We start from the raw sequence: 18,384 nt of genomic DNA, 5'->3' as shown, positions 1-18,384 counted from the left end.
GAGACCTGCTGCTGCAGGGTAACAACAGACTGTGAAACCAGAGCACAGAAGCCTTTAGTAACACACCCATAGCTCTTCAGGCTCATTTGCATACTTTTACAAGTTGATTTTTTTGAAGGAAGGAGGCCATGGATAACACATATAAGACGATCACAGTCACAGTGCCTGGATTGTTGAGTGAGTTCCCCTGGTTTATCATGTGTGATGGTAGATATCCTTTAAACCAGTTATTGCACTACAAAGGTTGAAGTCTGCAGGTGATCCTTAGAGATATATTCATTTAGCAGTCTTGTATAGGATTACACTGCTCACATTGTGTGGGTATTGGCCAGAGTTGTAACTTAAGGGGGTGACAAGGGTGCAGTCACATCTGGGCCCAAGGGGCTTAGGGGGCCTTAGGTGTCACTTCCCATATGAGAAGTCAGGGGTTCTGGCACAGACTTTGCGCTGGGGCCCATCAGCTTCATGTTACAGCACTGGGACTTATTTCAAAGGCCTCATTCTTTGATTTGAATCAGTGATTGTGAGCCAAAAGCAGTAATGACCTGAAAACCCAAACAGAAAATATTTCCATTATACCTTATCTCTTTGTAGTCTCCTGGTTTGGGCTGACTATTACTGATGGTAAACACTGACCAAATAATTTTGTGATTGAGGACAGTTGCACACTAATGGCTTTGTTCTATTAAACTTGCAATTTGTATCTGCTGGAAATGGTCTTATTTGTAGCTGGTGGCCCCAGTGCAGATTATCTGTCAGGCCTGCGACTATAATGTTTTGTTTATAGTACTAGTCTTCTCACATGGGAAACTGACACTTTATGGGCCCCACAAGCTTCTTGGACCCGCATGTGACCACACCCTTTGCACTAGCTCAAGTTACACCCCTGTCTGCCGGATTTATGAACCAGAACCTAGAATTGATGAACTTGAATTTGTTGGATCACACTCACTTATTTGCAAATGCTGCCATCTGGACACAGCAGTATTCTGACACATCAGTATTTTGGCACATATTTAGTATCAGTATTTTTAATACAAAACCATGAGAAATGAACATGGAGAGAATGTTCAATGGTAAGATTTACACCCCTTTAGTATAGTAGACTGTTTTCAGATTACGAATACTGATCAGTAGCGGATTATAATATAGGTGGTTTGGGCAGTAGCCTGGGGCCCAAGTCTTCCAGGGGGCACATGACCACTGAAACCATCCACCAAATTTTTTACTTAGAATGACCTTTACCCATGAAATCCTCCTACATCTGTTTCTTCTTTCAAAACACAAGTGCATAAGAACCATTTCAGGACCTTTGAAATTCATCCAAAGGTTCTGATGACACAAATTGAAAGCAGAAAGTAGAGACACATCCTCCGTTCCCAAAGAAGCCTGATTCTAGTACCCTATATAGGAAGTGAAGTGAATTCCAGACTATAATATTAATACAGCCCAAGGCCAATGACAGTTGTAATCTGCCTCTGATACTGATGCCATATAGCAGGAAATAATACTCAAAAGGGGCATTTGAGTGTTTTTATCGGTTGTTTTAACTGTCCAGTTGCTAAACTCTGTAGTCCAATAGGAAATGCACTACAAGAAGGTAACTTTCTGTACTTTCTGTGAGAGTCACTCAGTTCACCCTATTTGATCTATTACCGTATATACTCGAGTATAAGCCGACCTGAGTATAAGCCGAGACCCTAATATTACCACCAAAAACTGAGAACCTATTGACTCGAGTGTAAGTCGAGGGTGTTGTATACAGCTAGCCAGCCCCCATGTAGTATACAGCCAGCCAGACCCCTGTAGTATACAGCCAATCCCTGTAGTATACAGCCAGCCCCATGTAGTATTCAGCCAGCCCCAAGTAGTATAAAGCAAGCCCCATGTAGTATACAGCCAGCCCCCATATAGTATACAGCCAGCCCCCATATAGTATACAGCCAGCCCCCATTTAGTATACAGCCAACCCCCATATAGTATACAGCCAACCCCAATATAGTATACAGCCAGCCCCCATATAGTATACAGACAGTCCCCATGTAGTATACAGCCAGTCCCATATAGTATACAGCCATCCCCCATGTAGTATACAGCCAACCCCTATATAGTATACAGACAGTCCCCATGTAGTATACAGTCAGTCCCATATAGTATACAGCCATCCCCCATGTAGTATACAGCCAGCCCCCATGTAGTATACAGCCAGCGCCCATATAGTATACAGCCTTCCCCATATAGCATACAGCCAGCCCCCATATAGTATACAGCCAGAGCCCATATAGTATACAGCCAGCCCCCATGTAGTATACAGCCAGCCCCCTGCCAAGCGCATAAAAAATAAAAAACTTAATACAAACCCTCCGGTGTCCAGATCGTTGGGCGGCTCCCGATCTTCGGAGCAAGGCTCTTGATGGCTCCTCTTATCTCTTCTTTCTTCTCTCTTCTTTCTTCTCTAGCCGGCAGAGTCGCGTCCATGTGCCGGTGTCACCGGAGATCGTGAGCCTTTTTTCTACATAATAGGGGACATCTATAATTGCCTTTTTTGGCAAACAGTTTTGCATAAATGCAGGTTTCTCACCACTCTTGCCAAATTTCAAAAAAGGGAGACAAGTGGCTTGTTACATTTGGTTCCAGTTTGTTGTGATGCCTTCCGTAGCTTTGCCAGCATGAAAAACATGCCTCCAACATGCCTCAAATTGAATGCCTTCCGTTTAATTTGCAGTACATGGAATATTGAGTAATACAGGTTTCAAACAACGAGGAAGTCCAAAAGCATCTATCTTCATATTAATGTTATCTTACTTCATTTCAGGTTCCAGGAAGCCCTGGAAATTGCAGATATAAATACACTTTAATCCATGTATTACCCCAGACCTCCAACAAATACCATTCTCCCCTTTGAAGGGCACTTATAAGTGCAATTGCACTTAAACATTTAAAATATGTCATTGGTAGTATGTTCTTAATCATTTATACCTGACATTCATATCATGGCATTTATATCAAGTGTGACTAAAATATTATCTAAATAATTTTTAGACCTACTGCACAGCTTAGAGACCTAAAATCAAATCAGATAGAATTTATAGTCCATACTTTTTATTTTTTCTGTTACATGAAATATACACAACCCTCACTGCATAATTGTAATATAAAAGGGAAAATAAGATCGCCTCATAGAACTTTATTTTTCATTTTTTCATGTGCACAATGAATCCTTTGTATGTGAGCTCCTCTATTACTAACCCCTTAAGGACGCAGGGTTTTTTCGCTCATTACTTGCTCCCCACCTTCAAAAATCCAAAACGTTAATTTTTCCATGTACAGAGCTGTGTGAGGGCTTATTTTGTGTGTAAAAATTTTATTTCTCTGTCACATTATTTATTATTCCATGCTGTGTACTGTGAAGCTGGAAAAAAATCCAAATGTGGAAAAATTGCAAAAAAAAAAAAAAACATGCTTGCATCACGTTCTTGTGGGCTCAGTTTTTACGACTTTCACCTTGCGCTCCAAATAACACCTCTACTTTATTCTTTGGTTCAGTATGATCGCGGGGATACCAAATTTATAAAATTAAACAATTGTGTATGAAAAAGAAAAAAAAGGTTGCCATCTTCTGACGCTAATAACTTTTTCATACTTCGGTGTACAGAGCTGTGTTAGGTGTAATTTTTTACAAAATGAGCCATTGTATTTATTGCTATCATTTTGAGGTCTGTGCGACATTTTGGTCACTTTTATTTCCATTTTTTATGTGATGTAAAATGGTGTAAAAGTCGCATTTCAGACATTTGGGCGCTATTTTCCGCTCTCCGCCGGCAAAAACAGTTTTTATATTTTGATAGATCGGACATTTTGGGATGCGGGGATACCTATTGTGTTTGTGTTTTTTACTTTTTCTAGGGAAAGGGGGGTGATCTGAACTTTTAGGTTTTAATTTTTGTGAATGTATGAAAACATTATAAAACCTATACAAATATTGTATCTCCGTGATCGCACTGACCCAAGTAATAAAGTAAACATGTCATTTGGGGCATACAGTGAAATCCATAAAATCCAAGCCCACAAGAAAACGGCGCCAATTCTACTGCATTTGGAATATTAAATACCACCACTATGAAGTGCAATTTGTTACGCAGAAAACAAGCCATCACAGAGATCTTTATGTCTAAAGTTATAGATTTTTTAAATGGAAATTGAAAAAACAAATAGGGCCAGGTCTTTAAGGGGTTAATAACAGTGAATTAGAGAATGTACTATTCCGTTATCCTGAGTACATATAAGAAACTTGTCTTCGTGGGAATACCCCTTTAACAACTAAACAGTGATATTAGACAGTATAGGGTTCACGGTGTCCCACCATAATTTATCAGTCAGTGTCATTATTATATGAGTAAGGAAAGGGGAGCATTTCAAATGGCCTTTTTATAGTGGACTTCATCAGATATACAGTCATGATGAAGTTACTGTAAGCCTTCGAAGCTGCAACATGTAGTGTAGTTCTTTATAATTCCATAATATTTGCAAAATCAAGAATGATAAACCAGGGACACTGACATAGATCCAGGCACTGAGACTGTGTAAATATTCTTATATTTTTTTTATCCACGGCCTCCTTCCTTCTAAAATCAACTTTTAAAGTTATGCTAATGAATGTGTTACCAGAGGCCCCCCCGCTCTATAGATTCACATGCTGTTACACTGTGCAGGAGCATGCCTTCCCCTCTTTATTCTGAGATCTCACACAGTGGGAGGGGGAATGTGTTCATGCACAGTGTAACCTTTAAGCTGCACAGAGGGGCGCTGGTAACATCCTCAGAGCCCTTCTAATGCATTAGTATAATTGAAGAAAGGAAGCCATGGATAACAAATATCTGTACCTATGGCAAAACCATTTATTCTGTATTTGCTTCCCTGCAATCAGCTGTCTCAAAGGAATTACCATGGGTAATTGTGAGTAGTGGTCTGTTGACCAATGTATCAAAGATAATAGCAGAAGGAAACAAATGACACAACTTTTAAGAAAGAATTGTTTGGAAAGTGGAGGCGTAAATTGAAACTGCATAACACTATTGCAAAATCTGCACCAGGAAACTTAACTGTAATATGTTTGCTTCATAGTACTTATCTTCAGCACTTAACATAGGGAAGAAAATCCCTACAGGTCTTGTTGAAGCAGATAAGATCTGCACAGTAACATCGCTTCATTTGATTTCTGCACAGGATGTCCAACAGCACAAAAAGAGAAAAAGGCAACTTCACCTTTAATCGGTGAAACGACGTTTACTAAAAAGGAAAGGGTCAAGAGAGGGACTTATAGCCTTTGCGAGAGTAGTGGAGGATGACCCTTGGCCACTTTGATATCATGAGTGAGGCGCACTCATTGACTATATACAGTAAGTGGGACAAGGGGCTACATTAGTCATTTGGGCAGGTTATGATGGAATGTTGAGACAATGAATAAATCTTAACTTGTATAGTGCCATCATAACCCACAGAGCTTTACTGATCATGACGTACATACTGTACATAAACAAATTAGACAAAATCAGCTCCAATATGTATAGCATTCCCGATTTGTTCTACATTGATTTAACACATGATTGTGTATAACCCAACATGATGGAGGAGGAAAGGGCTATACATTTTAGACTGGTAACAAGAAATACACTGCATTGATTAAAATACATACCTCCCAACTCGAATATAGGCAGTCAGAGGTATATCCCAGGACATCAATACTCTGGACACAGATAGAGTTGGATGCAATGCAGTGGTGATACAGAGAGACGTCAGCTCTGTGCATAACCACTGAGTCTCTGCAGTGTCTGTGTACATAGGAGCTGTTAGGCGCAATTACATCATCACATCTCGTCTGCCGAGCTCTACTGCAAACAGACATGGCAGAGGAGAAGGCACAGCTTGTGCATGGGGATTTAGGAGAGGTAAGTAACTAGTGCTTGTTATATACAGTCACCGGCCACTTTATTAGGTACACCTGTCCAACTGCTCGTTAACACTTAATTTCTAATCAGCCAATCACATGGCGGCAACTCAGTGCATTTAGGCATGTAGACATGGTCAAGACAATCACCTGCAGTTCAAACCGAGCATCAGTATGGGGAAGAAAGGTGATTTGAGTGCCTTTGAACGTGGCATGGTTGTTGGTGCCAGAAGGGCTGGTCTGAGTATTTCAGAAACTGCTGATCTACTGGGATTTTCACGCACAACCATCTCTAGGGTTTACAGAGAATGGTCCAAAAAAGAAAAAACATCCAGTGAGCGGCAGTTCTGTGGGCGGAAATGCCTTGTTGATGCCAGAGGTCAGAGGAGAATGGGAAGACTGGTTCCAGCTGATAGAAAGGCAACAGTGACTTAAATCGCCTCCCGTTACAACCAAGGTAGGCAGAAGAGCATCTCTGAACGCACAGTACGTCAAACTTTGAGGCAGATGGGCTACAGCAGCAGAAGACCACACCGGGTGCCACTACTTTCAGCTAAGAACAGGAAACTGAGGCTACAATTTGCACAAGCTCATCGAAATTGGACAGTAGAAGATTGGAAAAACGTTGCCTGGTCTGATGAGTCTCGATTTCTGCTGCGACATTCGGATGGTATGGTCAGAATTTGCCGTCAACAACATGACAGCATGGATCCATCCTGCCTTGTATCAACGGTTCAGGCTGGTGGTGGTGGTGTCATGGTGTGGGGAATATTTTCTTGGCACTCTTTGGGCCCCTTGGTACCAATTGAGCATCGTTGCAATGCCACAGCCTACCTGAGTATTGTTGCTGACCATGTCCATCCCTTTATGACCACAATGTACCCAACATCTGATGGCTACTTTCAGCAGGATAATGCACCATGTCATAAAGCTGGAATCATCTCAGACTGGTTTCTTGAACATGACAATGAGTTCACTGTACTCAAATGGCCTCCACAGTCACCAGATCTCAATCCAATAGAGCATCTTTGGGATGTGGTGGAACGGGGGATTCGCATCATGGATGTGCAGCCGACAAATCTGCGGCAACTGTGTGATGCCATCATGTCAATATGGACCAAAATCTCTGAGGAATGCTTCCAGCACCTTGTTGAATCTATGCCACGAAGAATTGAGGCAGTTCTGAAGGCAAAAGGGGGTCCAACACGTTACTAGCATGGTGTACCTAATAAAGTGGCCGGTGAGTGTATTTCTGTAACAATGAGAGGTGGAGCAGAGAAGAGGACCACAATAAATATGGGAAGAAGAGAAGGGGTCCACGACTATTGTATACGTTTGTGTAAGGAGCTTAAGGGCCATTAATCTGCATATTATACTATGTGGGAATACTGCGGTGTGATAAGGTTGGGGCTTATCACACTAAAAAATGTTGTAGCTCACTGCATGCACAACTTTTTTTGTCCCTTGTTCTCCAATGTGAAAGATGGGAGGTATGAAATTAGAATGTGGCAAATAAACACAGGATACCCCCAGGATGGCAGACAGTTTGCCTTATCCCTGCTCTCTCCACGTTAACAGTAAAGGCTAAACATGTATACATTTTTTATTTTGATTCATAAAACATTTTGGACCACATTTATTAAAGGAGGTTTTTTTCTAGTTTTTTTGTCTGACTTTGCAAAGAAAAGAACATGAAAACTGCTTGTACGTGTTTATAAAGTGTCTGCGCCAGTTTTGTGTCACGAAGGCACTGTGTCCGACAAAACATAAAAAATGTGCACCAAAAGGAGCGTGTTAGTGCCTAATAATGCACACTTTCAGAGCAGTACAGGGGCGCCAGATTAATTACACTCCACAGGGAAACGGCACTACTTTTGATAAATTTGGTCCTTTATGTTTACAGAAACTGTATTGTATAACCTCTCACCTGTAAGCAAATTAAATGAGGAGTGACATTAATTGCTACAAAAAATGTTTATTATATTGCTATGTAAAAACAAAAATTATACTCGTTACAACCTTACATCAGTAAATTTAGTAAATAGTTTAAAAATGCTAAACACTGGGAGACGTTGTCTCTGAAATGCTACAGCTCTTCATTCTAAAATTATTGCAATTACCCTTGTAATAATGGAGCCAGGAAGTATATCATCCTTTCTACTGTTAGGGCCACATAAGCCGGCGGTAAGGTTCCCTTTATGGTGTGTAGCATTTGCAAACAAGAAACTCTAAATGAAAGATCTTATAATAAAAAGAAAATTATTAACCACATTAAAGTTCACTGATGTCTACTATTATTGTGGTGGTTTATTGTCTTTAATCATTATTATTGCTGATGCCTGACAACTCCTGTAGACTATACAGTTCTATTAATTGACTGTTTGGATCTTGTTTTTCGTATGTTCTGAACATTTGTCCAGGATGAGCTTTTTGCTTGGCCTTGGCGGGATTGCTGGTTGAGCTTTATTTTCCATTTCGTTTTGTTCCACTATGGATAGAAGAAAACAATAATACATTATTACATGAACTTTAGCAGTAGTGCAGAAGAATGCATTTTGGGAATGAGACTTCCCGCACACAAATGTGTCCTGCCCTACGGCCACATACACAACTGTGAACGGATTACAGCACACAAACAGGGGAAAGTGATGCCTTGTTTGAGTCTTGTTGCAGTCAGTGGACATTGGTGAGGAAGCCTGTATCATGACCTTGCGCAATAGAAGTCAATGGGGGCCTTGAATGAGCTGCCATTTTTGCGGCTAGCTCAATTTATGCTCAAAAGCCAGACATCTTATGAGGAGGCACAAGACACAACACACACAGGAATAGGACCTACTCTGAGTTTTCTACAGCCTCTACATGGATTTGTAAGAATAAACTGTCATGTCCATGAGTCTATTGAAATTAATGTTTAGCAGTGTAAAAGAACACAACATAATTTCAGTTCTATTATGTTTAGGGCAACTTAGCACAAATTGAAATATGCTTAGTTCTCATGCTGCAATTTAGCTGTAATTTGTCTTTTTCATATTCACCTTAAATTTCAATCATGGATCCATAGAAACAGGTCCTGCATTTGTATTTATTATTTACTTATTATGGTGCTGTATTTAAAATTGTGTTTGGTTCTGGTGCTGTATATAATGCATGGGCATAATTCTGATTATTTATTTATGCACTGAGCTTGATTCTGGTCCTGATTTTATACACTAAATCCAGTCCCAAAGCTGTATTTATTCAATGAGCCGGGTCGAGTTATGTATGTACGCATTGGCCCACATTTACTAAGCAGTCTGCGCCAGAATTCTGGTGTAGACTGCACATAAACACATGTAGTATTTCCGCCAGTAATGTGTCGTGGCTGCACTATGAACTGCCTTTTGCCTCACTATCAATAAATGTGGGCTATTGAGTTCAGTTTTGGTTCTGTGTTTATGTACTTAGCTTAGTTTAGCATATTAATTTATGCTCTAAACTTAGTTCTGATTTTGCATTTATATACTAAGCTTGGTTCTGGTGTTGTATTTAGTATTTATGTACTGAGCAGGGATCTAGTCCTGTATGTATGTAATGGTCAGTGTAAAATTCCAGGGTGTGGGTGGGGCTCCCTAAGAAGACACATTATGATCTACCTAGTTCTGTGAGCTGAAAATGGGGTTAGATTATCAGGGTGCAGGGTTTATGTGAACATTGTACTAGTATCTGACACATAGAAAGAGAGATGAGACAGATCAGAGATGAGAGATGATGAGTTCCATGAGATGCATATTACACACAATGACACTCTCCAGCCTTTCTACATCTCAGCTACACACACACACTATCAGATCTGATGTGCCTCCTTCCTAGGGGCTAGACGCAGAGAGCAGAGAAGAGTTCAGCTCCACAGAGTCAGACAGAAAAGCATCTTGCTGCCGACCCTAAATTCAGAATATACAGGGTCAGAAACCAGGGGAAACTGAAATTGTGTACACCAGGACTGATAGAGACAGGTTGGAATCATATCTGTGAAATGCTGTATTTTTGTTACTAACGGTGAATTAGAGAATGTGTTATTTTGTTATCCTGACTATATTTAAGAAACATGTCTTCGTGGGAATACCCCTTTAAGATTTCTGTACTTACCAATGGACATAGACTTCATATTATCAAAAGTAGATTGACGCTGTTTCAGGTACTTCTTGCTGTTCCTTCTGTATGTTTCTTGGCTGATTTCTGTACGTTTTTTCGTGTGGATACTATTTGCATTTGAAATCGTTCTCCTGCAAGAGAAATTACATAGTTTTCATATCATTTATTATATTTCTGAATCAAAACTAAAATAAGAAAAAAAAAACCCACTTAAATCTACACAAAATGCACTTCACATAAATATGTTTAAGTAAATGTGTGTAGTAAGCAAAACAGAATTAGAAACAGTTGCAGCAAACTTGTTTAGCAATACACATCTTTGCAATGACTACAAATGTGTTTTGTGGCTTGAACAATCCTCTGCCCAGTCAATAAGGCTCATAAGACCAGCATTTGATAGATGTTTAAAAGAAATTTCTTGTTTTCTAATTTTCTAAACTTCTAATTTTTCTTTAATTAAAATTCTAATTTCTAATTTTGAACTGGGTATCATGTGCCATATAATTAAATTACTGTTAAGCATAACTTGGGCATGGTACTTATGGTTAACCAAACTCACATTAACAGTCCCTAGCCAGATTTGGTTGAAAAATACTTTGTAGGTCAAATGACCATATTCCAGTACACATAAGTTGAATTAATTACATCGTAATGCGTATTTAAGACACAGATGCAATTGATAGAGCTGCGCAGCATAGACCATTTTGCCTTCGCTACTCCATATGCTGTGCAGGACACGAGTGGCGTTTGATGACATCATCACATGCCACCTACACCCCTGAATAGAAGCTGCCGCTGGACAGAAGAAATAGGAGAAGAGGCAGGGGAGGGAAGCTGTAGAGGCATGGGAGCACAGGAACTGGAGCTGAGTATATTATTATACTTTTCCTAACCACCTCATTCTTTACATAAATCTAACCTTACAGAAGGCTCTTTATGGATGCAGGATACCAAACTAGAGAGGGGGCTGTATATATATTCCTAGTGAGCGGGCTATATATAAGTCTGGGCAGGGGCTGTGTATACCACTGTATAACAAAATAGTAAATCAAACATCAGCATGTATAGTTTCAGTAGAATGTAGGTTCTTTTTAAAATTTGTCTTTAAATCAGTAGGATGAAGAGGATCAGGGGTAGGCTGAAAAACCATTTGTGGGGGAAAACCATTTTAATTTTAACCTCAGGCAGAAAAATGGCTAGTATTGTCCCTTACTATGATGTACTAGTTGATGTACACCCCTGTGTAATGCTTCTCCACTCCCATGACTTTTTAAAGATCATTTAAATAGTTCATTCATTGTACAATTTACTGTACAATCAGTAAGGGTTTCACATACATTGCATTCAGCCAAAAACAAAGGCAAGTACAAAGACTAGACTACAGTGATCAGGAGACAAGTGGGAGGAGGACCCTGCCCATAAGGGCTTACAATCTATGTGGGAGGGTAGATGGAGACACAAGGTGAGGGAGCAGAGTAGAGCAGTTATTGTGTATTGTAGGTGATCCTGAACAGGTGGGTTTTCAGAATACTTTTGAAGGTTTGTAAAGTGGGGGACAGTCTGACACATTTTGGCAGAGAGTTCCAGAGTATGGGAGATGCAAGAGAGAAGTCCTGGATACGGTTGTGAGTAGAGCGGATGGAAATAGAGTGATGCTGAAGGTCCTGTGAGGAACAGAGATTATGTGTGGGGCAGTAATGGGTGATGAGTTCAGAGATATATGGGGGAGACAGGTTGTGGACGGCTTTATAAGTTATGGTTAGTTTTTTTTAAATCAATTCGATGTGCAATGGGTAACCAGTGGAGAGATTGCCAGAGAGGAGAGGCAGAGGAAAAGTGAGGAGACAGATGGATTTGCCACTCTGCAAAGTTAAGGATAGATTGGAGGGTCGTGGGCATGAGTACATGGACTGGTTATTTTGAGAAAGGGTCAGATGCGAGAGATGTTAATGAGATGGAGGCGGCACATTGTAGTAAGTCTATATGTGAGGCTTAAGGTATAGGTAGGTGAGGCTTAAAGATGGCAGCGGACTTTAGGGACCAGGGAGAGTGTGGATCCATAAATTGTGATGGTTAGGTCTGGTGGGAGGGATTTGTTAGGTGGAGGAATGATTACAAGTTCTGTTTTGTCCATGTTAGGTTTTAGTAAACAGAAAGAGAAGAAGGAGGATATGGTTGAACGACACTGGAATTCGGGCTACTTTTTCTACAGCCTTGAAAAAGATATAGTATTGCATATATTATGTGAATCTTTTTAATGCCAATATTTGAATATGCAGCATAAATATGTCTTATTCTCACCTCCGGGGTGGCAAGCTCTTTTTCTGATTCACATCTGCTGATGGTGCATCTCCTGACTTTTGGAGGTACATTGCAGGGAAGTAGCCAGTTTTGCTGCCTCTCCTAGCCAAACAGAATACAAAATTTATTTTGCCAATATCCATAGTACAGTAAATCATATAGTAGTTAACATTCATTTGGGACTAAGAAACTATCATGGCAAAAAACTAAAACTAAAGGAGATGGATCACTAAAGCAGCTTTTCATCTCTTTCATTATCCAGATCGCTGAGGGCTACAAAACTCAAACCCTCTCTGATGTTATAGAGATAGCATCTTCCAGCAACATTTCATCACTTGATAATTACAAATTATCTTAAAAGACATTTCACATCTTATTATATTATTTGCTGCATAAAATTAGGTTAATAAAATTATTTGCTAAATAAAGTAAGATGTTGTAGAACACTTACATGAATATATTTTACTAGAGCTTCACACGTACCTTACAACCCACCAGCCATCAAGAAGCTTGTGAATGACCTCAACTGTTTCCCCTTCTTCCACATTCAATTCATCCTCTAAATCTCCTGAGTAACCCTTTGTTGTGACATGCAGTTCACCTGTAGGTACCCAAGGTGCAATAAAGAGGTTAAGAATAGTTACATTATTGTCTTCAGGCTTTACACTCAGGTGGGCATTAGGCTGGGCACCTGGAATAATTTGACTGGCCCCTAGCTTTCATGGTAACCCTACATAACCCTGTAACCCTGAAATAACATTACATGGGCACTGATACCACAAGTCTTCTCACTCACCTTTGTTTTTATTGTACACATTTGCGGTTGATAAAATTTTTTGATTGCAATGAATATCATTTTTTGTGTGATGGATGACTAGAAAATGTCAATTTTGGCATTGTTTTTCCTTTTTTTTTAATGTTTTGTGGCATACAGGATAAATACTAGTTTAGTTTTGTAGTCTGGACTGGTACATATGTGGAGGTACAAAATGTGTTTTTACTTTTTTTTATACTACATTGTCCCACAAGGGAACACTTACATAGTGCATTCTTATGTAGTGCAGTGCTTTATAGCTCTCCCATCTATTAGGCCGGGCCTAATAGATACAGTACATGTTACAGGCAGCCCTGGGGTCCTTTACTGGACCCGGGCTGCCCTGCAATTACAGTTGCAAGGTGCCAATGGGTGGAAAATGGAGCACGCTTCCTCTGTAGCCACTTGGACACCACAGACCGCAGTGTTTAAAGTGCACCCAGGAAAAGTTCTGATCCCGGGTGTCAGTGCCAGGGCTGGGCTGTGATAACATGGCACCAGCACTTGCAGGGCACAATATTCTGCAATCTTCTTCTGACATATTGCTGTAAGAAGGCAGCACATCAGACTAAGTGTCCTTAATGACAGCCATAGATTCCCAAAACGGTGGTCATCAAGGAGTTAATAATGAGGCCTGAGGAGGATTTACTTACCAGGCATTTTTTAGCATATTTTTTCTTTTACTTAATATGTCCTGCAGTAGGTCATAATTTTATAATTTAATTTTTTTTTGTTTCTTACAAGTTTTTCCCTGCTGGGGCAAATGTCTGATCAGAGCTGAACTGGGTCTGATCTGACTCAAGAGCTCTGACTATCTGTGACATACCCTGTGATCACATGACTGCCAATGGCAGTGCTGCTTTCTGTATTTGCTAAATAACAGTATTTCAGCGCAATGTAGTGAAGAAATCAGAAGGTATTACCAGTAATAAACCACTTCTACCTTCTTTCCAAGCTCTCTGGCTGCCTCTGAGCAGGAGCAAGAGAAACTGCAGTGACGGCGAAAGACAGTGGGCAGTCAGGATCAAGTTAAAGGCTAGGTATAACTTTGTTGCCCAGTGTTCCCTTACAACTGAGGGCAAAAACGATACTTGTCTTTTGTCTTTTTTTTCAATGAGATTTTCTTATTTTACTACAGAAACAGTACCATAAATATTGATTGAATTCTCTTGGACAATAGTTATTTGATCTACTGTGTATACTCGAGTGGAAGCCCCAATTCAGCTTATACTCGGGTATATAAAAAAAAATTAGTACTCACCTCCGGGCCCCCACCCCCGGTGTCCTCTTCTTACCCAATTCGGCTTCTCCCTGCATCTCCCAACTACCAAGCATTGTGGGCAGAGACACATCCATGTTCTCTGCCGATATGCACGCACACATGGCGTGACACCAGCGTCACAGTATGTGTGTGCGGCCACTAGAGAGCATAGACGTGCCTCTGCCGGGAAGCTGGAGCTGAGCAGAGAAGACAAGGGGGTTGAGTATTTTAAAGGGGCAGTGCTGGTCATTATTTTTAAAGGGGGCTACTGGAAATTTCTGTAAAAGGGGGCTGCTACTTGCCATTTCTGTAAAGGGGGGCTGCTACTAGACATTTTATTGATGGGGCTGCTACTGGACATTTTATTAAAGTGTAGTTGCTGCATTTCCCACCCTAGACTTATACTCAAGTCGATACGTTTTTTTGTGGCAAAAATAGGTACCTCGGCTTATACTTGAGTAAATACGGTAACTGCTTAAAGGAAATCTATAACTTAATTTAACCTCTACAAAGCACCATCTGCACTTTTTTGGGATTAAAATGGTGAATGCTGTCATGTACCTTTATCATAGATAATAGCTTGCTCATCCCTTTTAAAAATTACTTTAACCCCTTCACGCTCCGTGGCGGATATATCCGCCATGGAGGTGTGAAGGTTGTATGAAGAAGGCTCACGGGCTGAGCCTTCTTCATACAGAGATGGGCTTTGCTGCATATCGCAGCAAAGACCCATCGCTATAACCGGCGGTCGGTGCTTGCACCGATCGCGGGTGTTAACCTTTTCTTTGCTGTTGGCAAAGTCGCCGGCGGCACATTAAATTTGGCGACCCATGGGCGCCGCCATCTTACCTCCGGTCGCTGCTCCCCCGAACGTCATCGGGGGGCGGCGATCGGTTGCCATGGTAGCCTCAGGTCTTCGTTTGACCCGAGGATACATGGCTTCTGCACATGCATTACAATGAGCCTGTGGCTCATTGTAATGTATAGTGAGCAGAAATGCCATATACTGCGATACAGTAGTATTGCAGTATATGGCAGGAGCGATCAGACCATCTAGGGTTAATGTACCCTACAGGGTCTAAGAAATAGTGGGGGAAAAAAGAAAAAAAAAGTTTAAAAAATGTAAAAAAATAATAAAATATTAAAAGTTCAAATCACCCCCCTTTCCCTAGAACTGATATAAAATATAATAAATAGTAAAAATCACAGACACATTAGGTATCGCCGCGTCCCAAAATGCCCGATCTATCAAAATATAAAAACGGTTATTGACGGCGGTGACCTCCGGAACGGCAAATGGCGCCCAAATGTCCAAAACGCGACTTTTACACCTTTTTAGATGACATAAAAAATGTAATAAAAAATGATCAAAATGTTGCACAGTCCTCAAAACAGTAGCAATGAGAATGTCGGCTCATTTTGCAAAAAATGACCCCTCACACAGCTCCATGTGCCAAAGTATGAAAAAGTTATTCGCGTCAGAAGATGGCAAAATTTTTTTTTCTTTTTTGTACACATTCGTTTAATTTTTGAAAATGTATTAAAACGCAAAAAAACCTGTATAAATTTGGTATCACCGCGATCATACCGAACCAAAGAATAAAGTAGAGGTGTTATTTGGAGCGCAGAGTGAAAGTCGTAAAAACTGAGCCCACAAGAACATGACGCACATGCAGTTTTTTTCAATTTTTCCACATTTGGAATTTTTTTGCGGCTTCCCACTACATGGCATGGAATAATAAATAACATCATGGGAAAGTAAAATTTGTTACGCACAAAATAAGCCCTCACACAGCTCTATACATGGAAAAATGAAAAAGTTATGGATTTTTGAAGATGGAGAGTGAGAAATTAGCGAAAATACCCTGCGTCCTTAAGGGGTTAATCTTTAGGCTAAATAACAAAAAAATTGCATTGATCATTTGGTTCTAATGTAATTGTTATCAATGTTCTGTATCACCTTCATAGTTTGGATCTTGTTCTTCAGACTCCTCAGGGCTATCAAGTGGTTCAAGATAAGCAGCTGGAACCCATCCCCGCTTGTTCTTCATTTGACAGAACCACCAACCTTTAAGAAAAAACATAGCATAGAAATGTTTAATGTTTGGTAAATACACAATACTACATGTTGTTGTAATGTATGGCGTAGTCTATACAGTATATATCAGAGTTTTCTATATTTGCATCTACTTATGATTTAAATGGTCACTAACTTTTCAGAAAACTTGTATTATACATTAATCTATGCTATGAGCATAGTGTACATTAATGATGTATAAACTATATAAGCCACCAGCCACTTCACAGCAACCTCTGTATAGTGGGTCTCTACAACTGTAACCTATAATAAGAAAAATGTGCCTTCAGCACTTCAGATTTTTGTGCTTTCTGCTAAACAGACGTTTACTTTTTTAAATTGTGTTATGCTTGGGTGAGAAGTATTGAAGGTCATGAGCATGTGAAATAAAAGCTTACAATCAAAAAGTATGGAGGAGGAAAAGACAAATACACAGTGGGACACATTTACTTAGAAATTAAAAAAATGCAATAAAGGGGTTATTTCCATGTATAATGCTGCATGCATCGATTCACTAAGATCTTGCACCAGAAATCATGAATCTGTCGCTTCCCGGACAGAGTGCACCATTTTTTTTGTGGTGCACCTTTAGCATAGGGTGTGCGACACAATTTGCAAGTTAAATACGGCGCTTGGTCTGAATCAGGCTATGCAAGCGGTTTTAGCCTTGAAGAACGTGCACAAAGCCCTAAGTAAATGTGCCCCAGTAAGTTGTCTCTCACTCCAAGTGCTTTATTCACCTCAATATAGTTATGCACTTCTCTATAATGTCCTATATTAATTATTATTATTACTATTATTATTCATATTGGTCAGTTATACTGTTACTTGTCATGCATAAATACTCTACAATTGATTTATGACGTTTGCTTAAAGGTTAGGTATCCTATGAGGAAAGTTGTACTAATAAATGAATTCTATTACCATTTTCTGTTTTTTCCACCACTTCAACAACATCACTAGCTTTAACAGACAGCTCACTCTTGGTATTTTTCTCATAGTCTGCAATGGCACGATATGATTGCAGAATAATAGGGCCAGTTATGTCTGTGGATATAATAATGCAGATTAACTATTAGTCTGTAATACACAAAATACACAAAATAATTTATGTTGGCACCCGGAGATGGAACTACAGCAACAATGGAGGAAAACTTTAAAAAGGTAGTCTAACAATTTATATAGTTGTAGAAAAAAACTACACGTGTACCAGTCTACTGCCAGTCACATCCAGATGTTTCCATGGTAATGGTTCCACTTTAAAATGTTGACATTTTAAAGTAGAGCTACTGAAGGGGTCATCATTTGGGTACAGAGATAAGGGCGCTCTCAGACTGTCACATAAAGCAAATGATCACGTACCGTGCAAAGTTTGGTGTCCTGGGGTGACCACAAAGCAGGGACAGGATTCCTTGCATCATACAGATATATAATACATCACGTTTGTTTGTTTAGCTTCACGGCTAAACAAACACTATAATTGAGTACAGCTCTGCTGTTCAGCAGGGAAGCAGGACTTTGCATGGTCTGTGATCACTTGCTCATCAAGGTTAGTGTTAAAACGCTGTAAGGGGTAGGGATGGGGGCAGAGGATCATTGGCAAAGAAAAGGAAAGAATGGATATAGTACATTTATAAAATTGTATAGCCGTGCTGTTTAATAATTTTATGGCTATGGAAAACACCTTCTAAGTTGCACAGTGATAGATCTTTATATTCATAATTTGTGGGTTTTATGTAACACTATACAAAAAATAGCAGTGAAAAATAGAGGTTATGCAGTAAACATATTGAAAAGTGTGTATTTTATACAATGGCGGATCTTCATATAGGTGACATGGTCGGACGCCCCGT

At 39.9% G+C, this 18,384-nt stretch overlaps 1 protein-coding gene across 1 annotated transcript in view; it reads right to left on the bottom strand.

Moving 5' to 3' along the window:
- Positions 1-7,906: 7,906 nt before the first annotated feature.
- Positions 7,907-18,384, bottom strand: part of NCF1 (neutrophil cytosolic factor 1) — a 28,612-nt gene continuing 18,134 nt past the window's right edge. The window contains exons 6-11 of the mRNA XM_072136172.1: positions 17,456-17,578; positions 16,415-16,522; positions 12,863-12,980; positions 12,380-12,481; positions 10,073-10,209; positions 7,907-8,435 (exon numbers count right to left, since the gene is read on the bottom strand). Coding sequence (XP_071992273.1) covers positions 8,317-8,435; positions 10,073-10,209; positions 12,380-12,481; positions 12,863-12,980; positions 16,415-16,522; positions 17,456-17,578 — 707 coding nt within the window. The 3' untranslated portion in view covers positions 7,907-8,316. The remainder of the gene's footprint in view (positions 8,436-10,072; positions 10,210-12,379; positions 12,482-12,862; positions 12,981-16,414; positions 16,523-17,455; positions 17,579-18,384) is intronic.

The sequence above is a fragment of the Engystomops pustulosus genome, chromosome 2, assembly GCF_040894005.1.
Source record: "Engystomops pustulosus chromosome 2, aEngPut4.maternal, whole genome shotgun sequence".
Taxonomy (NCBI): Eukaryota; Metazoa; Chordata; class Amphibia; order Anura; family Leptodactylidae; genus Engystomops; species Engystomops pustulosus.
This window is presented reverse-complemented; position numbering and strand designations above follow the sequence as displayed.